Here is a 22,500-nt window from a genome sequence, read left to right on the forward strand (position 1 = left end):
CTGCTACAGTCATCACTTTGCACTCAGTGTCAGACTCCAAATGCAGTTTCATGTCATTTATATGTAAATACTACAACTTCTAACATCCAACTTTATTGCAAGTGCAAATGGATTATGATTATTATATTGTTTTATTAAAATTCTAAATGCTTTGACACTTGGAAATTAAAACCAGTCAACTTTTCACCTTGGCAACACTTGAAGTACTCAGTTTGCATTATATTAGGTCATACGGTATAGGAGCTGATAACCGAGATTGAGTGAACAAATCAAAAAAACTAGAAATGCAGTATTAATGGGTCCCCCATTAATGATGCTCCTCAAATAAGCCTAAACAGCTGCATTTACCCTAAGCTAAAAGAATCCCTTCGCTAATCTTTTCTGGTACCTTGTTGTAGAAAATCATTTATAAGCAAAAAAAGCAAAGGATTAGTCAGACTTAACCCATTGGCACCTCAAACGTCCTAGGACGCCCCCAGTTCATGTGCGAGTAAAATCACCTGGTGTTAGACAGTCTGAGAGTAAAATCTACATTCTTGACTGGACATTTAAGTGCTCTCCGAGCTGGCTTGATTTTATAGAGCTGAGTGCAGTGCAATCGCGTGGTCATAGGTTTGAATCCTGTTCCATCCTGAATTTTTTCCCTTTTCCTCAAAAACCAATGTTTGATTTGATTTGATATGGGTTGAGTTTGATTTGAGGATGACAGGCTCTGTGATGCATATGTGCTACCCTCTTTAAATAATGTCATTATTATTATTATTATTATTATTTCTTCACATTATCTGCACCATGTGGTCCACCATATGCATGAAAGAGCCCTTTATTATAGTCTCCTTCGCAGCCATTATTGGGGCATCATGCAAACATCCAAAAAACGGCTGCAAAGGAGACTACCCATCATAGTGAACTAAGGTTTTAAGTGTTTCACTGGAGAGAAATAGGCAAAAATTAATTATTGACTATGGTTGAGTTTTTTTTGTTGTTGTTTATGTTTACAGTACTATTAAACCTGCAATGATCAACATGTTTCTTTTTTTTCCTAAAAAAAAAAATTAATTCTACAGGACAACAGTAGTTTTGTGGACTGGTCTCCTATTGTGAATGAAGAAGAAGAATTTGAGTTGGAGTCAAGTGATTATTCGGAATGGAACCTTGTCACTCAAAGCAAGCATGAAGGAGAGGGTATACTAATTTCACTTTCGTTTTCTTTCTACCATGCCAAAAATATGGTAAAAGTCTGTGTGTAAGCTGCACCCTTAGATAGACGGCACCCACAATTTGGAAGATCAGATTTTGGGGAAAAAAACTGAAAAAGTTTGAAGTTCCGGTGAAGTTTATGTTCATGTACAATGTACATGTGTTGGTATAAACAAACAAGGGCAGGCCAACACAGTTTCAAAACACAGACACAAAGCAGTATTGTTGCTTCGATCTTTTACATTCATTGACTCTTAAGATTTTATAACAAGATTTCAGTTACGGTATTTGGTGGAGCTATGATCCTTGCAGTTGTGAATGCAATTTTAGCAATTGCATAGAGAAGCCTGGAAATTTCAGGACTTCAATGGGGTTTGAACCTGTGACCTCACAATGCCGGTGCAATGCTTTAACCAACTGAGCTGTGAAGCCACTGATGTTGGTCTTGAGCTGGCCATTTGTGGGTTCAAATGTTCTTGTGATGAATGAATCAACAAATGAAATGATATGTGATACATGTATGAATCATATAATAATACATGTATTATTGAACTGCGGATATGAAATCAAGTGAAGCTATGATTCTTGCAGTTATGAATGCAATTTTAAGCCTGCAAAAAATAATTGCTAAAATTGCATTCATAACTGCAAGGTCATGATAGCTTCACTTAATTTCGTATCTGCAGTTCAATATTTAAATGAATTATAATTCATTTCATATCAAATTACCATTTCATTCATTGATTCATTCATCACAGGAACATTTGAACCCATTAATTGTCATGCCCAACATCAGTGGCTTCATAAATGTATCTCAGTTGGTTGAAGCGTCGCACTAGCATCGCAAGGTCACGGGTTCAAACCCCGTTGAGGTCAAGAATTTTTCAGGCTTCTGTACAATTACTAGATGTAATTATAAAAAATTGTTCATAACTGCGAGGATCATACACTGTAGCTATCACTTGATTTCATATCTGCAGTTCAATATAATTTTTATGATTCATTTCATATTACATGTATCATTTTTGTTCATTTCAATTATTGTCGTGTACCTTCTTTTTCTTTGTCAGTTCACTGCATCTTAAACCTAAAATGCTCTTTTTATCCGATTTTTTAAAGATTATTTCTTTGAAACATGCCATGAACTAGTTGAAATTTCTTTGCCATTGAAAATGAAATGAAACAAACATGTGCTTAGAATGTGGGGAGGTGCTTGGGCAGGCACATAATTTTTTGTATTAATTAATATGTAACAGTTTCTTTTCGGTGGAGTGAAATGATAACTGGAAAATGTTTCTGCCATGCAGGCTGCATAGTAAATTTGCCGTGAATTTGAAGGTGGTAGAAAACAGTTACAGTTGGCCTTTGGCCTTGCAAGTAAGTTTTGGGCCAAATATTGTGGGTGCAGCTTATACACGAGACCATTGCTTTCAGAGGGAGTAAACTGGCTTGTGGGGGTCACAAACTAAACTTTAACCTTCAGTAACTAATTAAAAGATTAAACATATTGAAACCTGTTGTTGATCACTGCTTTTGGTAAAAGTGGTGGCTCCTACATGTAAAGTAGCTTAGCCTGTTCCAGGCTGTCAGATAGTCGAGAAAACGAAAAGAACTGCATGTGAAAAGCGAGTGGGGGCTTGGGTCGAGGCAAGGCAGGAGAGCCTGTAAGCATCTCTTTAAATTCTTCATTCCGCCCACTTTGCAAATAACCTTTCTCATGTCAAAATGTCAATGTCAAAGTGTTGAAAATGGGCGGCATTGGTGGTTCCACGCGAGGTCATGCGCGATTCTTTTATTGTTGTTCACAGATGATGCGTTAATTCTCTAAAGGCCATATTTCTAAGTTTTTCAGGTTTTCCAAGAAAAGCGTGACGTGTTTGGGAATGAAGATTGCTAGAGTTTCCTCATTATTTTAGCGTTGTCCGTTTCTTACACTGGGGGCGAAAATGTTGTGTTTGCGGAAGTTGCTGCTTCCTTCGGGTTGGACCTTGTGCGGAACGAAACACTTTCAGTTGTCACTGTTGTCTCACTTGTGTGAGTACGTTAGCCAGAAGTCAAGGCACTTTTAAGAAAATAACTTTACAAACGCACGAAGGCAATATCAAAGCGCCTGGGGAATGAGTGTCAAGGAAATCACCGACCGGAAATTTAAATTCGACCAAAAGACAACCACCAGTTCAAAAACTGTGAGTTCCCGACGCTCTGTTGACTTTTCCAAGGAAAACAGAAACCCAACCATTGAAGTTTCTGTCCTAGATGATAAGATGGTCTCATCAATAAACTTCTGAATCAGTTCTGATGCATCAGGACAACCGATAATGAATGTGAAAGATTGATATTTCGTGTGGATGGGTTCAATTGCATTTGCAGTATACAGACACGTACCATCACCTTTGCTTCCTGAAATCGCTTGATCTTTTAAAGCTTTAAGACATTTCAGTGGCCACATGCAACGGAAATACACGCCTGTTTTCGGAAAATGTTTGTACTCTTTCAAAGTGGTTTTTTCTTTTTTCTCTCATTTTTTCGGAGGCGATGAAGGCAAAAATTTAATTGACCTTAGCTGGTGAATTTGAATACCCTGCCAAGTATTTGCATAAGAAATTCGAAAGAATAACATAATGTTGTATTGTATTTTTTCGCATTCGTCAGAGTTATCAGAGAGCGCCGTTGAATGCTAACAATTGTGGCGTGCAGGGGACATAATAGTTGTGTATGTGCGATAAAATTCGAACTATATATCGTACCCGGTGATGCTATAATATTGTAAGCGGTGTGCAGAGATGTCGTATCACAACGTTGAAGCGCTTTCGCAACGCGCGGAAGTAACTGAAAATTTATGCTTTTACCAAAACGGGTTGGAAGCATTGCAAACGGATCTTCTTCTCAACTTAAGGTCAACAGACACAAGTTTTGCTCGAATCTTAGCGCTTGTACGTTTGGGAATACTTTAAGATACTCGGCAACAGAGTTGACCTCTTTCTTTCGTGCTCTGCGTAAGCTCCGCGCGTGAATCAGAATGATGAGGAAAGTGTTGATGTAAATTGTCAAAATTGACCAATCAGAGGGTATACCAGGAGCTGGTATACCGGAATGAAGAATTTAAAGAGATGGTTACAGGCTCTCTCGCCTCGCCTCGCCTCGACCCAAGCCCCCACTCGCTTTTTACACGCAGTTCTTTGTCGTTTTCTCGACTATCTGAGAGCCTGGAACAGGCTAAAAGTAGCCGTTTGTTTGCACCTTCAGGTTCTAAACCTGAATCTTGCTCGCCAGTAGTTCTTTCAAGCGTTACATTGTGCACTTTGTTTGAGCAGTTAAATTCTAACTGGGATAGAATCTCCATTCCTCGGCACACACAGCTCCTTATGACCGTTTCATTGCCCTTCACTACTTTCACGGTGTGTTTGTCCATGGGGTTGTTAAACTCTTGTTTAGCAATAAGTTTTTTCTTATTCTAAAGCGAACATTTCCGTGTCCGGACTTCCTCATTAAATGCGTTTTGCATCATTCTCTTGCCCTCTTTTTGTGCAAATTCTGTTGTTTTCATTTCAACTGTGGGCTTTAACAATGAAGACAATTGTTGTCAGTTACAGGGAATAGGGAAATTGATTAAAAAGAAACTTTTAAAAGGTATTTTCAGAGTTGATTAACTTATTAACATCTGTGAAAAAACGACCAACTTTTTTTGCAAGAATGCATTTTTGGAGGTCCTGTTTTTTCCAAAATCATGCTTGAAAGTTGGGGGTGCAGCTTATACACGAGTGCGGCTGAAATGGGTCAAAACATCCATGGGTCTTTACGGGCTTTTCTCGCATATGACAGAAAGATATGCATCAGTTTTAATTTAGTTGTAAACTACATTAATTTTATGTGAATTCAAAATGCTTCTTTAATTTTCAGATGCTGGTGCAAATGCACCTAAAAGGAAGCGAAGGTCAAAATATGCCATCAACTTTAACACTTCAGACCTGCATTCCATTCGACGATCTGATCCCAAACTAGCATGGTCCTATGCTGTTTTCATACTCAAGGATGGTACCACTCTCCCTGCATTACATTTTCATTGTGGTGGTATTAGTGAATTGATTCGTCGCTTGCAGAGATACATTTGGTTGACGAAGTGAGTGTACATGTAATTAATTCTCAGCTACATTTTATCCACCACCTACAAAATAAATGATCTGTCAGTACAATGTAGTTAATACTCTGCTACTTCGAGCTCAGACCTTGGTGTCTGAAAAAGTTTTCAAAGTAAAGGAAATTTAACACGTTAAGCAAACCTTGAAAGCCAACAACTATCCTGATTGGTTGCTAACAATACGGAACACTGGATCTGTTTCGAGAGATTCTGAAGAATCTGTTTAAACGAATAATGCTGAATCAGTCCCATACATGTACAACAAGGGCACTTCGGAACACCTCCAAAGGGCATTTAAATCACATGAGGTCACACTTGTCCACAAGCCTTTCAATAGGCCACTTCGGAAAATACCATAATACTCTTTGTTTGTCCCCCCAAATTTTGCATAAGCATTGTGTTTTTGTTTTCTCTTGGGACCGTTGTAAGCCCCAAGAGAAACTGGAAACAATTGCTTATGCAAAATTTGGGGGGACAAACAAAGAGTATTATGGTATTTTAATTTTTCTGAAGTGGCCTATTCCTTAAGATCACAACTAGATTGTGTTAAGGATAAAACAGAAAACAGTGTAATCGCATCCATTGTGAACAATGTGACAGAGATTATGTGAGCGAAACTTCTCGGTTATTAGAAAATCATGTAAAGGAACATCTTTCTAGGAATTTTTCAGCTGTTCATGAACATTGCTAGGGTCATTCAGTGGATTCCAGCAAAATAATTTTAAGTTCTTGCCACGGAGAATAACACATTCAAATGCCGCATAAGGGAGGCAATTGAGATAAGATTACATGTACATAAGCCGTCTTTGAACAGAGACAGTTGGCTCCCTCTAGCTCATTATATAACCCTTCTTAACATTCAAATTTGAATTGTGGCTGTCGAAGTTCTGTGGATCCGAACGAAATAGCCCACATATTACATGACTGTATTTTAAAATCATGATTCCAGAGCAGGAAAACTATATTTTTGGTTCCAGATTTTTAATTTTTATTAATAATTTTCATTTGTCTGTAACAAAATTACAAAATTTAAAAAAGCATCTGAGACTGCTGCTTGTACATTTGTAGACATCTGTACTACAGTCTGAAAACTAAGAAATTACTTGTACTGTAAGTTCTTGAATGATGGTAGTACCTGTACATGCATGTTACTAAAATTAACATTCACAAAGTTAATATTATTTAAAATCTTGATTGTGATGCTTTTAATGTGTTTTTCACAGTTTCAAGTGATGACTGAAGTTCATTTCTTTTTTGCCGTAAATTAAACTAGCCCCATCCCCTCCTCTTTATACCAGGGATGTTCCATCATGATCATAATAATTAAAATTGTACGTATCAGAAGCTTTGTCACTTTGACAGTATAAGCCCTTGATTTGGAGGGAAAAGGCCTTTGGGCTGTTATCTGTGAGCATTATGGGAACATCCTGACTTAAAGTTGTTAATAAAAGTACTCACAGGTCCAGGTGTGCATTGGTCCATGTGGATTTTCACAGAAGATAATTTTACCAACCTGTAATTTTATTGCTTTAAGTTCAACTTGATAATCGATTGAAATGCAGTTATAATTATAGTTAATCTATTGGTGTTCCAACCTCACATTTTGCTTTTACTTTTTTAGATCTCCATACAACAACAAATTATTTGTTGTTGCAGAGGATCAGAGTGCTTTGAAGAAGTCACTTGATCAGCTGCAGTTATTCTCGGAAGACAATCCCCCATCTGGTGCACCTGTAAGACAACAAAATGAATTGCCTAGTCTAAGAGCTTTTATATTCAAGACATGCAACGTGTGCAATTGCTGAGTAATACAATAATTATTTCATTATAATAATTATCAATTAGACCTGTAGCCTGCAAGGGCTACGGGCCAATAGCCCATGAGGCAAAGCCGAATGGGCTATTGACCCGTGGCCTTTGAAGGCAAAGGGTCTAATTGTTTTACTGGTAGTATCACCCAACTAGTCAGACAGAAAAGGCAATAACAAAGTTTAATATTTAGCAAATGCAAGTTGAAGAAATATTTATTTGGGAATAAAACGAAAGAAAGCATCATGCTTTTCGCTACTCGAGGACTATTACTAATAATGATAGTCCTCTAGTATTGTAGCCAATCAAAATGCAGGATTGCGTGAGTCCACTAATTGGGTGATACTAATATTATAATAGTTTCCCCGAGCTTTTCAATAGTTAAATTAGTTGTTAACGTACATTAATTTTGTACAAATGTATAATTATTAATTTTGTTTAACAGTCATAATTATACTGTCTTGAACATTGTACATTTGAGTAAAAAAGGTGATGATAGAATTGATAGAATGTGTGTTAAAATACAAATTATGATTGTACAGTACTGTAAGTTGCACAAACTGTATTGGCAAGACTTGCCAAGGACAAGCCCGTAGATACAATCATGTAAGTGCTTTCAGAATTGCTTCAACAGTTGAAAACCAGGTACATGAAATTGTAAACAGTAGATTGTTTCCTATGTTTACAATAATTAATCATGTACATGTACTTCTCTCATTTGAATATTACATGACTTTGTATACAATGTAACTTTAATGGCTATCAAAAGTGAAGGAAATGATCGATGTGCAAGACCTGAAGCACAAAAGAAGGTTCCCTTTTCACTGTATGAAATCATTAGACATAAGAACTTTCAAGATTTTTTTAAATCTCAGATGAAGATTCTGCAAATTTTGAGTTGTTGCTCATTATGACTGAGCACTTGTAAAAAAAATAGTGATGATGGGTTAATCCATTGACATGGGTTAATATAAATCACAACAGGTGAATGTTAACTTTTACATGCACTGTTGTCATTACAAGAATCTACCAGTGGGAATTGTTAAATGTTAACTAACATTTTGTTTTTCTGGTTCTTAGTGGCAAAGATTCATCCACAGTGCATATTATGACGGAATGGATGCACTGTCCAAGGTCACACGATATGTGCGGGATGTGTATGAGGGATTACAACAGGGTACTGAGAATGCCGAAATTCATCAGGCACAACACAATGCTATCAAAAAGGACGTACATGTAGAGTTTGAACATCTGGGAGATACTGCGTCAGCTTCCCCAGCTAACGGTCACTCCACAGTGCCTGATAAGGTAAGAAGAATAACATGTGGACCATGCAAAATACATGACATTGTAATAATTATTATTCAGTGTCCATGTAAGCTCCCTATTAAGTAGTTGCCACCGCGGTCCCGCAGTGCCAGATAGAATATTCAACGACTGCCACCGCCGGTCTTTTGTCACGAAATCGCCGTCCGTCACGCTCTCACACGCTCGTTTCAGTGATTACCCACAGCCATTTAATTTGCATACGGTTTATGACAAAACAGTAATTTTTCGACAGCCATCTTCTCCGAAACAAAGTCGGTGACCCCCAGTTTTTTTTTTTCATTTTTGGAGTAAGTACTTTATGACCTAAACTCTAGGCGAGAAATTAAGAAAACTCACCGTAGAAAGATTTTGGCGCGAACATCCTTAAAATTCAAGCAACGGTTTCACGTTTCACTGCCGCCAATTATCATACTGTACGTCTCAGAAAACGAAAACGAGTTCAGAGGTGTCAAAAGGTAACGTTCCCGGGCAGTGATTGGTGGATGTCGATCCGCTTTGTAGATTTCTCTTCTTCGAATTCATTGGACGCCGTAAAATATTAAACTAAATAAAGATTGACGGCACTAAAAAGGGAAGCTCTTCTTTGTGTCAGAACGTGGTTAAAAAATATCGCAAAAAAGATTGTTTGCAGGAAGTTGTTCGGAAAAAATGTTTGCAGAGGTGCATAACAAAAAGTTTGCAGAGGAATTTTTTCATAACCCCACCCCCCCCCCCCCCCCCCCCCCCCTCAGGAAAACAATGGTCCGTCCCTTAAAATTAGATTTTATTGATAGTTACCTCATTAGGGCCGTTTATACGAGAGAAAATAAGCCGCGGCTTACTCTGGCCGCGGCGTACATAATACGCGGAAGGAAGTATTTATACGAGTGTAAACTCCCAGGCCAGGATAAGCCGCGGCTTGAGAAAGCCGTGAACGTAGATTTTGTACCATTTAGACGGGGTGTTCGCGTCTTTTGTAAGCCGCGGCCAGAGTAAGCCGCGGCTTATCTTCTCTCGCATAAACGGCCCTATTGTTCGTTTATTTCTTGAAATTTTGTCGATTACATTTGATCTGGTTACAACGCATAAATTTACTAACTTACTACTGTAGTGACTGGTGAACACCAAATTATCAGATAACAGTTTGTTATAGCTTTTTATGATGTCCTCTTTTGTGGGCAAATTTGACATTTTTACAAGCCTCCTTTGAGTTTTAATGGGCAACCGAAAAAAAAACCATGGGCAACCAAAGAAAGAAACTGGTTGCCCAAAGGGCAAAGTACTTAGTAAGAAAGTTTGTGTCGAACACTGAGGGGGAATGGGTGAAATTCACAGGGGTCCACTTTGATATTTTGTAAAGGAACAACTCAACTGAAGCAGAACATGGGTAACAAACTCCAACTGGCAGGAAACAACAAGTTGTCTATTTGGATCTGTATTAAGCTTGGTAGAGATGAAGTTGGGTCCACTGCCGAGAAACTCAGCCAGCAGTCCACATGTCCACTGCCGAGAAACTCAGCCAGCAGTCCACATGGTTCTGAACCTGAGGTGATAAATTCATCACCTCAACCCTTAAACCTTCCCCCCCCTCCCCCCCCCCCCCATCCGCCCTTCCTTGTATCAATACAATACAATACAATACGCTCCCCATAGGGGCTTTTCATGTCCAATGAAACAATCAACGAAACAACAAAACGCAACAACAACTGTTAAGAATCCCAACTGGCCGGAGGCAAACCAGTTTGCTATTTACAAGTGCAGCTGGGAAGTTGAACCAGGGACTACCAGAAACAAATTCAGCGAGGGGTCAGAGCGGGTCTTGAACCCGGAATCTCCCGATCTCAAGGCAAGCGCCATAACCACTGGGCCACACTGCCTCCATCTGACCAATACAAACACAGTATTATACAACAGCAGTCTGCATGATACTGCATGAATCAAGTTACAGGGCACGAGTTAATTTTTCATTAAAGCAAACTGCATCTACTTTACCTGTAGTATGCAAGGTGCTTTAAGGTGCACAGTCAAGCTCAGTCAGGACTCTAAGGTTCATCTTTTTTGCGTCATACTTTTAAGTGTTGACAAAGTATTTTTTTTCCAAAACGTAAGGACTGAACAAGGCCTCTGCTTGTTTGATGAGCAATTAAAGGCCTACTGTACTTTAAATTCGTTATTTTACAACTGTAGCGAGATATTGGTGAAGTACCAGAGGTGACGCGGTGTGAGCCGTTGAAACTGAATGAATGGCAGTCATTTTTGGATGGTGCTGGGAGAGTGACCGATGTGAAGAGGTTGCGTGAAAGAATCTTCAGAGGGGTAGGTGGTGCAGCTTTGGTGCAATAGGCCATTTCCAACAAACTGGTCACATGACCAATAAAATAAAATTTGTAAACTTAAAGCTAGGGAAAAGTAAAATGAAAAGGGCAGGCCACCTCGGAAGAAGAAGTGATAACCGCTGGACAACACAAGTTACATTCACCCATCGAGATCATGCAAGAAATCGTGGACGACCAAAGACAAGGTGGCGAGATTACCTTGACAAATTCAAAAAACACTTTTAAGTGTTTTTTGAATTTGTCGATTAAAATTGCAAGAATGTAAATTTCCCGAGAAATGCACTGAAGGTCAAGATTTTATATTATAACCATTTGAAAACTCGAGCTTTCCTTAACTTTCGTCAAGAGGCGAGCCAAGTTTGCTTTCCAATGAGATTTTCCATACAATATTTAAAGCGTCGCAAAAGGAGGTGAGATTTTTAAATTTACTAATGGTGGAATAAGTGATAATAATTAACAAGGATGCAAGTTTTTGACAGTTTGAAATATGAAAAGGAGAATTTTACAGTCAGTCAGGTTTCAATAAGTATATCTTCAGCCGACGAAAAGCGTCGACTATTTCACTTGGAGAAGTGGGCGCCTTTTTTTCCTAAATCGAAGTAAGAGGCCATTTTACAGTTTTTTGCTCAGTGACCAAGGCGATGAATGGCTGCGAGGCTACCGGTGACCTTGTATTGATACAGACCTCACTGCTTTTATCATGTAAATTGTGTGGTTGTAATTTTAATTAGTCTAAGTTAACATTAGAAAAGCACAAAGGTTTGTATCAAAGCATGGTCACCGACAACCTCACTTCGATTCTTAGGTCAGGTAACGTAGCTACAACTGTAAAGTGGTCTATTAAAGATGGGTTTTTTCAAACCTGGGATTCAAATTCATTTTTACAAAGACAATAGTCAGTTACTCTACTCAAACCAGGCGCCATCTTTTATTCAAACCCCTGTAGAAAGTAGGTAGGTAAGAAAACCATTCACACGTGACTGGGGAGCAGAGCGTCCTTTTTTTCTGTAAAAACCCTTATAATTCTTTTCACAAAAGACAAAATCTGTTTAAAGGATATGCACAACGTACGCGGGCACTATAACATCGGCATGGTAGCATATTTTTTTGTCACTGTTCCCTTTTCTGGAAAAAAATATTCAAGGAAACTGGCTGAATCATCAAGATTATCATTATGAGTTACGCCACATGAGTTACACCAGGACCTCTCTTCTTCCCTTCCTGTATATAGACCACTTCCAGTGACGAGAACTTTTGCCAAGTTTGAGTGCTCCTGTTTCGTCCTATCAAGTTTTACTTATTATTCAAAGATATTTTGTGACTTCTTTTTATTTAAAACAGCAAAACCATTGATCACTATTAAGGTTTCTTTTGCCATTGTCAATCGTACCCTTTGGATTTAATAGCAACCAAAGCCCATAACACATTAAAATTGTATAATAATTGACCATTTCATTTTGATTGCCTTTTTGGGAATAATCTTTTTCAAGTTCGTCAATAGACCTAATCGGCTAACTCAATGTTGATATTTATATTCAACATTCATATTTAAATGATATATATTTATTCCCAAATGGTTTGAATTGGATGTAAAGGCCAGGACACACTAGGTGATAAGTCGCTGCTACATGTCGCGGGGACAAGTCGCCGCAACAATTCGCCTTGTGTGACATGGTTAATTTTATGAAAATCGTCGCTGTGGCAGAATTTTGTCGCCGCGATCAGTCGCACGAATTCAAACCAGTTTGACTAATCGCAGCGTCAAAATTAGTGAAAGCAGCGTTGTCGCACCGTGTGTACACTTCCGGCAACAAGTCGCTTGTGACAAATATAAACGAACCAATGAGAGAGCGTCATAAGGTCAGCCATATTGGATTAGAAAACTAGTTTACATTCCCCCTCATACAAATCCCCTCATACGAGATCACTGCGTGTGCGCCGAAGAGGCGTCGTGTCGCAGCGACTTGCTTTGAAAGTAGTACACACGGAGAGACGTTTTGCTGCGACTTGTCGCCTAGTGTGGCCCGGCCTTAACATTGAGTTCGCTGATTAGGTTTATTGATTCTTTTCTTGCATTACTTTCACGACTTTAGGGCGTGGATGATTTAATTCGTAAACCAGTCTGGCAGTACTTGTTGGGATACAAGAAGTATGGGTACACAGTACAGTCACAGAAAACGCTTCTTCAAAGAAAGGAGTAAGTTGAAGTGTCTTACTTGATATGCACACACGTGATGATCACTACAGTGCTGGATACTACATGTATATACTATACTTTATTATACCTTTTCCTACACTAGCTTAACGGTGTTACAGAGGATCTAGGTTCGAATTTTTCAGATGTCGTCCTTTCGCCTGTCGCTAAGCAACTACAGTAATTTCGTTATTTTTGGAGTAAATTGTTCAGGTTTTCCTAGTGTCGCAACAACATACACAAACTCAGTAGCATGTAAATCACTAGAAGTACCTTTGGTCAATACAAAATACACCAATTAACAAAAAGTTAGTAAGCCTTCAAGTCGCCTCGGCTGAAGCTCATCACACGAAGATGTTTTTTAAAGTGTTCACTGGAAGCCGTTTCTTTTCTGAAATTTCTTTGAATCCGCCAAGAGTTGTTGAAGCAGGGAATTACTTAGGAACTTGTCTTTGTAAATTGTTTATGACAAACAGTCAAGTCCATAAATATGACACAAGAACAGCCGGTAATTATCGTGTGCATTCCTGTCGCACGAACATTAAGAAATTCACAATTCTTTACCAAGGACCTAGGGTCTGGAACTCTCTTTCTGCCTCTATTACCAATTTGTCAAGCTTTCCTATGTTTAAAAACAAAGTGCTAGAGTTTTTATTAAAATAGTTTCTGAGTTAGTTCCTGCCGCACTCCTTCGGAGCCCTTATTTTGTTTAATATTGTGATGTCGAAGTGGCCTCTCCTATAAGCCTAGTGGTTTCCTGAGGTCTCGTCCCCTTACAACCTGCTGGTTTAAATTTTTTTTTTAATTTGTTATACACGTAAAGGCAAATAAATGATGATGATGATGATGATGATGATGATTCATGTTTTTTTTTATGATCTTACACTGTTAGTAAATGGTCTGTAACAAACTTGCTATAACCGTCAGGGACATTTGTGTGTTTCCTCGACTTTGCTTTAAAAATGTACATACATTACGGTTGCCTTTGCTCGTCATTAAAAATTGTGTTGACTTCCAACTTTGTTGTTCAACTTGTCTCCCTTTTGGTCAAAATACCACGATATTAATAGTGTGTAATAACAATTACTGATTTAGGGTCTTGACACCGCCTAGAGCAAGGAATGAAAAGGTTTGTTTTTCGATGTCAACTCGTTAACCGGGGTTGAGAAGCGGCATCCCTTTCAGTATAATCTCGACTAGATTAAGGTTTTTGAAATTAAGTTTTAACATTTAAGGTTTAAAATATTTTGGTTTGTTTCTCTAGGGATGAGTATCGCACCATGAAAATGCAATGGCAGTCCATGACTGAAATACAAGAAAAGAACTTTGCTGAATTTCGAGAAAGGAAGCACTTAATTGGTAGGCGCTCAGAAGTGTTACATCTGAGTAAAACTCATACAAGACGAAAACTTAGTTCTTAAATGTTACTTGGGGTACAATCATACATGTAAGCGTACAAAGTCTATCGCACAAGTATTTATGATCTGTTGGAAATTAGTGTTGCGTACTTTGCAACATGCCATCACTGACAATTGCTACGGTTCGTTTATACTTCACATTGCATTTCGTTCTAAACGCTAGTTAACAATGCATGTACACTTCACCAGCAATGCCAGTAACTTTGTTAGATTTTGCATGCAAGTTCCTCCTGATGTCTAAAAAAGTAGCGTGACATCTCCAAATAATTAGAAGGGGTTCTTTTGACCGTGTAGCAGTAATATTTCAACATAGTTGTATCCTTGGCTTGCACCTGACGCCATTGGCGGCGGCCATGTTGGTACACTGAACAATCGCGAAAAAGTCTTTTGGGAATTTGGCTCTATTATCATGCAAAACATGCATGATAATACCCGAGCAAAAATACCTTTGAATTAGTAGACACCGTCCTTAATGAACTGCTTGATCTTGCTTTTGTCTCACAGACAAGGATGTGGCCAGAACGGACAGAAAGAATGATTTTTACTCACAGTCAAATCATTCCAATTTAACAAAGCTTTACGACATGCTCCTCACGTACTGCATGTACAATTTTGATCTTGGTGAGTGGACTTTATCCAGTGGAGAGACTTGATGTATGGAAGACATATATAAGATGTATTCAGTATAAGCAGAAACCCATAAGGGTTGAAACGTGTAACGGCCCCTTGTGTGCTGGGAAACAAGCTTCTGAATATTCGATTTGCTAAGTACCATATTTGGAACAACAAGAGCGAGGGGTTTCCAAATATGGTAGTTAGCACTGAAACATTCAACCAATTCGCACTGAATATTCGGAAGCTGTGAACGCGCGTTACACGTTTCAACCCTTATGGGTTTCTGGTATAAGGTATAAGTCTCTTCGTGTGAATATTCATAACGGATTACTTAGAAAGTCAGAAAATGACTAGCTCCCAGCATAGCATAGTTGTTAGAGATCTGCACCGTAGCGCAAAGGTCATTTGTTCACATCCCGTTCGAGATTTCCTTTCGTTACTAGGGGCATTACACACCCAAGGATTTTGAGCCAGGGACGGAAACCGGAAGTGACATGTTCTCCTTTTTAACTTTTCGTGACACAACCACATTTATGTTATTAAGGCAGCGTTTACACAAACGCGGTTTCATGACTTCGAAACCGTCGATGCGGCTTGGAAGTACTTACACGGAATCGTTTTCGCCAGAAAATCGAAGTCGTGATGGTATAAGCGAGTGTTACACTACGTGCTAAATTCACCATTTTGAGTCGAACAATGCAAATTTCGGGCCAAAGTAGTAACCGTATTCAAATCGGTGCGGTTTCGCTGTTTTACACGGCAGATGAAAGCGTATCGTTTTGAAAACGCTCCACTTTTGGCAACGTTTTCAAATCGACCCGGTTTGGCCAACGGTCTCGATCGGTGTCGTTTAAACAGAAGGCGTAACCGCATCGAAAACGATTCGTGTAAACGCTGCTTAAGGCAGCGTTTACACGAACGTGGTTTCACATCGACATGGATTCATGACTTCGAAACCGCGTCAAAATCGATGCGGTTTGGAGGTGTTTACACGGAACCGTTTTCGCCAGAAAATCCAAGTAGTGATGGTATAAGCGAGCGCTGCACTACGTGCTGAATTCACTATTTTGAATTGAACAATGCAAATTTCGCGCCAAAATAGACGGTAACCGTATTGAAATCGATGCGGTTTTCGCTGTTTACGACAGATGAAACCGCATCGTTTTGAAAACGCTCCACTTTTGGCAGCGGCTTCAACTCGACACGGTTTCGGCGACAGTCTCGTGTAAACGGAAGGTGTACCGCCATCGAAAACGATGCGGTTATAAATGAAACTGGGTTCGTGTAAACGCTCCCTAAGTATTTTTTCACTATTAGAGACGACTAGTTTTTACCTGGGAGAGATTGCTGCCCTTGCATGCGAAATGCAGGAAATCACAAGAATAACAAATCACAAATCATAAGAACAAATACACGTCTCAGTCTATGCTCAAGGTCTTCACTTCTTAACTGCGATGGTCAAAAATCTTTGCAAGTATCCAGTGAGTAAGTCACGACCATACACCGGTGATGGCTAAAACAGAACTTTAAAGCAGTTCCTAACCTTGTAGAGAAAATGGGAAGTAGATGTGAATGTTGCCATGGCGAGAAATATTCCCGGCTGGCTTTAATATTGTGGTGCCTTGTGTTAGTTCCGTGATGTTCATTGTTCTTTTTGAGCTATTTTCGTTGGTTTCAAAGCTTGGCCATGTTCTATTGTATTTGTTGCATTTCTTTGCAAATCGACTTATGTGTTACGTACGGCGTTCCTGTTTTGACGCATCTACTAAGTCTGCCCAAATTTACCTAACCTTCATTTAAGTCATTGTTACAGTTCTAAATTCAAGTCTCTGTCGCGTTGAAGAACTCACACGTTTGTGAATTTAATAGCTCTCCTTGCAAGCAGCAATCCGATATTGAAATTAATACAATGCGTTGCCGACTGTGTTACGTGTATATGAAAGTGCGCCTCTTTCGTCCTCATCGTAATTATGCATTTTCATGGTAACACGTCACAGCAACACATGACCTGCTGTTGGTAGGCCCGTTTGCACATGAGCTCGTGTGGTTCGAGTCCTTCTGAAGCTCTGATGGTTTTTCAGTGCCTTACGAAGACAAGTAAATAAAATTGTCCAGGTTGTTGAAGATTTTCCTATGTAGATTAAACTTGTGTGCATGTATATGCCCATTACTGTTTTTGGCAATGTGACATTAATAGACCATATTCCTATTCTCAGTATTGGACTGGAACTAGCTTTGCAATGGAGGCTAATGCGGGGGAATATATTAAAAAGTATTTGCATTTGAAAAGATTCCCCCGCATTAGCCTCCATTGCAAGCTAGTTCCAGTCCAATACCGAGAATACGAATATGGTCTATTTTACGTTTTGCATTCCTGATTTTTTTCCCACTTCCTTGCAGGCTATGTTCAAGGCATGAGCGATCTTCTGTCGCCAATCTTAGTCGTCATGGAAAATGAAGTAGAAGCCTTTTGGTGTTTTGTTGGTTTCATGGAAAAACTAGTGAGTCGCAGTTAATGATGATTTCTGCCCTTGACTTGACAATTGAAGCAATTGTCTCTAATTAGAAACACCTACCAGCGTTAAATACCATGGAAACCTATAGGTTTGACACCTCTTAACCAACGGTTAGCGCTAACCAGGCTTCGAGCAACCGGCCCCAGTCATTCGAAGGGTGGATAGCGCTATCCACTGGATAACTCAGTTGGTTTCACTAGTCTTTATCCGCCGGGTAGTGATTTATCCGGTGCATAGCGTTATCCTCCTTTTTAACAACCGAGGCCTTGAAACTTCAGGTGGCTTCAATGACATTCCTCTGCGATGCTGCGATGATGCTCTGCGACCCATGACCTCTGCGATGCTGGTGCTATGCTCTTCTACCAACTGAGCTATGAAGCCATGCAATTGCGAGCAGGTCAATTTGGTGGGCTCATTTCTTCCCGTTAAAGGACTCAGGGGGCCCCCGTCCTCACGTATCTGGATGTTTTTGAATCCGCAACTTTTTCTTTACGGATGCGCCTTCAGGCCACACGTATGCGGCGAATTCGTTGGCGAATCCGGAACTTTTTGAATACGCTCCCCAGAGTGGATATATCTATTGAATCCGGAACCGCGTGGACGCTAAATTCGGAATCTTTTTTATCCGGAAGACGTAACAAGATCAAGCCCAGTTTCTTTCTCGAGATGGCTGCCGAGGGCAATATTGTTTCTTTATGGCGCATGCTCTGTCACCTCTGTTTCCTTGACGAGTCCTGAGCACTAGAGTGAATCCGGATACGTTTCGGATACGTGTATACGTACAAATTCGATTTGAATACGCTTCGTGTGGATGGGAAGAGTTTTTTAATGTGGAAAGAAAAATATATTCGGATACGTGTGGACGGGGCCTCAGTGAATGAAATAAATGTATTTGTTATCCAACTGTATTAGTTATTGTACAAAAAACGCACGAAACGAGTACAAAATTCCACGATATTGCACAGTTAGTTATTTGTACGCTTGGTTATTGCACAGTATAGAACCGCTTCGACTAGTTTACTTGCCGACGTTGTCTCACATGCACAAATCTGTCACGCGTTCTCGGTCACGTTGTTCACATTTCATTCGCTCAAAATTTAGTGCAAAAAAGAGTTGGATAATAAATAGCTTGTTAGATGTTTCGGTGTATAGTATCGCTCAGTATTCTACTCGTTGTTTGTATTTTTACTCGCCCTAGCGGGCTCGTCAGAATACAGCACAAGTCGTAAAAATATTAAGCGATACTACAAACCAAAACATCTAGTAAGATATATATATTTGAAGTGCGGGCTAGATGCGAAAGGTAGAAGTGATCCTCCGGTCCTCCGGCGCACGTAACTGGTCAATTTTAGCAATTGTCCCTAATTATATTATACATGTAAACACTTGGAAAATTCAAGAGGCTCCAACGCTGTTCTAACCCATGACGTCTGCGATGGCGGTGCATTTATCTTTCAGCAACCCTGCTTCGGAGCTATCATATGCCTTCTTTGTCGTCTTAGTTTGGTGTGGATTAAAACTTTTTACAGAGGGTTTTGGTCGACCTTAGCTTGTTTAAGCAAAAGAAATAAACACGAATTTTCGAATTTTTCGCCTCTCAGTTGCCCAAATTTAGACTGACAATTCACAGCCTTTTCATTCTCTTCTTAGGCCCATAATTTTGATGAAAATCAAGAAGGAATGAAAGCACAACTGCATCAGCTGACGGTGTTACTCAAATTTATGGATCCTCACTTTTACAGCTACCTTGGTAGGGATGTATTGCCCTTATAATATGCCGAGCATTGTCGCTTGCTTACTGTTTGCTCTCCTTTTTTCTCCTCTCGCTGTATAACATACATGTATTTTTATAAAAAAATACTAAGCTTGATTTTAGGTTGTGTTAAAAAATGTTGCTTGTTGTACTTATCACAAACGGGGCAAAAATTACTGAATACTGATTGGCTCAGACAGAGGGCATGTTTTCTTAATCACGAGGGCACTTTTGGTAATCAAGAGGGCATGGTTACTTGATCCTGATTGGTTAACAGTTGCTTATCCAGAGCAAGCGAAGTTACAAGGAATCCTCTTCCAGATTCTTTTTAAACTGGTTTTTGTCCACATGTAAAATACAGGTTAATTAAATTAAGCGGTATTTCTATTGACAACATCGATTTTAACTGAATGAAAGCATTTTACGTTGATTGTCATTTGTCGCGGGATTGAACAGGCTTCCAGTTCCCTCAATAATTTTACCCTTTATGTGGTAATATAAACATTTAGTATCGCCTAACTAGTGGACTAATGCAAATGCTGCATTTCAATTGGCTACCCTACTAGAGGACTATTAGTAATAGTCCTCAGTCGAGTAGCGAAAAGCGTGACGCTTTCTTTCGTTTTATTCCCGAATAAATATTTCTTCAACTTGCATTTGCTAACTTTATGATTGCCTTTTCTGTCCGACTAGTTGAATGATACTAAAACAATTAGACCCTTCGCCCTTATGGACCACGGGTCAATAGCCCATTCGGCTTCGCCTCGTGGGCTATTGACCCGTAGCCCTTGCGGGCTACGGGTCTAATTGTGAAGTAATCGCAATGTGCCCTTAATCCTTTACTTGCCCTCGAGCCCATGCGATTACATATACCGACACGCAGTGTCAAATGCAGTGCGCTTGCCACGCACCTTCCCGCCAAAAAAACGCAGTTTCCCCGCGCAGTGCAACATTTCGCATCTTGGTTTGCATGAAAAGTTGAGACGTTCAAACCAAAACCAAAATTTCTCCCATCAATGAATTACCATGTTTTCTTAATTATGGTGCTCTGCGCACGGTGCTCCGTTATTTGTTGATTTATTCAACTTGTACACGTTGATTTTTGTTTAACAGAGGAGCACGAATCTGGAAACATGTATTTTTGCTTTAGATGGCTTCTAATCACCTTCAAGCGGGAATTTTCCTTTCCAGATATCATGGTATTGTGGGAGGTAAGAGGGTTTTCTGTCTTTTTTTTTCATTTTTTTTAATTTTTACTTTTCGTTAAAAAAAAGCTTTCAAGGTGTGTGTAACTGATTGCTAACTCGTGGGTGGGAAGCGGAATAATGAATAATTAATAACGGCTTAAAAAAGGAAATAAATAAGTAATAATTAGTCTTCGAACACTCAACATACAGAATTTACGGTTTCTGTTAATGAATAAACGATACGGAAAAATGAATATCCATCAAAATTTCAATAATGGGGAAATGGATAATGAATAACTCGGGAAAAAAAAGGGAAGGAATAGTGAATAACTGAGATCCACCTATTTCGCTTCCACCGCCGTTGTTAAAGTGGTACTATGATCAAAAAATCATTTCCTTTTTTTCTTCAGATTTTGAAAGGGTGTTTGCTTAACACCTAACTGGAAAAATTTTGAGCTTTGAGTTTTATCCAAAGGCTGTTTATTTTGAGTGTAAGTTTTGGATTTCACGGTCCGCCATTACTCACGTTCAAAACTGGCCGATTGGACCTCAGAGGGTTGGATCTAGAGAAAATGACGTCATTTACTCACTAGCTTAAAATTTCAGCGTGTAAACGCAATTTATTACATATGCAAAACACGGGTTTAAAAGTCTGAAAGCCCGAAACTCCCGTGCTGCATATTAATTCGGCCGCGTACACACGCATTACATTCTTAAACTAGTGAGTCTTTGACGTCATTTTCTCCTCGACCCAGCTCTCTCAAGATTTTAGAGTTAGTAATGGCGGACCAATAAATAAGAAAATTCCAGTTAAAATAAACAGGTGTCTTTTTAAAATCAGAACTTAAAACTTTTCTCAGTTAGTGTTTAGTTAACATAGTTTTGAAATCCAAAGAAAAAAAAGAATTGTTTTTTTGGTCGTAGTACCACTTAAATGTTGCTGCATACAGGAATGTTGATGCACAGTGATTCGTGTGAAAGGAGCACTGAGCCAAAGAAAGGTACAGCGATACAGAGTAGGTTGTCTACGCGTTCGAAAGTAGAATTTACAGCTGACCAGAGTTTTTCGTGAAAAAGGAGCTTTCACCTTTAAATAAACGTGGTAACGGTTTTCTTTCTTTTTCAGACTTTATGGTCGCAGAACCTTTCGCCGAATTATCATTTGATAGTATGCCTTGCTATCTTGGACATACATCGTTTTGTTATTATGGAGAATGAACTTGGATTTACTGACATTCTTAGGGTATGTATCTGTGCAGAGCTGAGAATTTCTTTCGTGGTCTGAAAGGAAAGGATACCCTAACTTTATTTAGTGTCTAGTCGTTCTACTGCTGGAGCACTAATAACAATTGGCGACACTGTAAACTGAAATTAACAATTAACGCAAATTAAGTCCAATGTTGGTTTTTTGAGGAGAGGGGAAAACCGGAGCACCCAGAGAAGAACTTCTCGGTGCAGAGCATTGAACCAACAAGCTCAACCCACAGATGACGAAACGAATCGAACCCGGGCCACATTGGTAGGAGGCGAGTGCTCTCGCCCCTGCGTCATCTGTGTAAAGGTCTAGCACCCTTCGTGCAGTAGATGGTGATGCCGACACAATCAGTAAACCTTAGTTTGAAGTGATTAGTCTCAAAAGAAACTGGTGCTCGATCGTGGGAAGAGTAAAACATGCGTAATTTGGTGTTATCAGACTTGTTGAGAAAGGTCGAATTGCCACCGTGAAAAGGTAGAATTACTCAGTGATGTCTCGAGCGTTAGTTCTTCGTCAGAGCGAATTGAGGAACTGTGGGTTGTTTTAGGTTTACAGAAGTGGGAAAGCTTTGCCATTTGTGAAGACATGATAAGGAAAACGGGTGACTGGATTTTTTGAATGAAAAGCACTCATTGATTCCTGCCGGGCACAGGGATTGAGAGTGCCGAGTTAAAAAATGAAATGGTTCCACGTTTTTTCGGCTTTCTGTGTTTCGTTAGTGTATGGAGAGACCACAAACTCCAAGTTTAAGGGGGGAGTGTTCGGAAGGTT

General features: G+C 39.4%; 1 protein-coding gene across 1 annotated transcript in view; it reads left to right on the forward strand.

Moving 5' to 3' along the window:
* The window catches only part of LOC138006283 (TBC1 domain family member 15-like), a 35,395-nt gene that overhangs the window by 11,421 nt on the left and 1,474 nt on the right, over nucleotides 1-22,500 (forward strand). The window contains exons 3-14 of the mRNA XM_068852517.1: nucleotides 1,068-1,185; nucleotides 5,101-5,320; nucleotides 6,960-7,071; nucleotides 8,228-8,455; nucleotides 10,643-10,771; nucleotides 12,885-12,988; nucleotides 14,250-14,344; nucleotides 14,908-15,024; nucleotides 17,419-17,519; nucleotides 19,185-19,284; nucleotides 20,401-20,498; nucleotides 21,601-21,717. Of these exons, the coding sequence (XP_068708618.1) occupies nucleotides 1,068-1,185; nucleotides 5,101-5,320; nucleotides 6,960-7,071; nucleotides 8,228-8,455; nucleotides 10,643-10,771; nucleotides 12,885-12,988; nucleotides 14,250-14,344; nucleotides 14,908-15,024; nucleotides 17,419-17,519; nucleotides 19,185-19,284; nucleotides 20,401-20,498; nucleotides 21,601-21,717 (1,539 nt within the window). The remainder of the gene's footprint in view (nucleotides 1-1,067; nucleotides 1,186-5,100; nucleotides 5,321-6,959; nucleotides 7,072-8,227; nucleotides 8,456-10,642; nucleotides 10,772-12,884; nucleotides 12,989-14,249; nucleotides 14,345-14,907; nucleotides 15,025-17,418; nucleotides 17,520-19,184; nucleotides 19,285-20,400; nucleotides 20,499-21,600; nucleotides 21,718-22,500) is intronic.

Source organism: Montipora foliosa, chromosome 6 (genome assembly GCF_036669935.1).
Source record: "Montipora foliosa isolate CH-2021 chromosome 6, ASM3666993v2, whole genome shotgun sequence".
NCBI lineage: Eukaryota > Metazoa > Cnidaria > Anthozoa > Scleractinia > Acroporidae > Montipora > Montipora foliosa.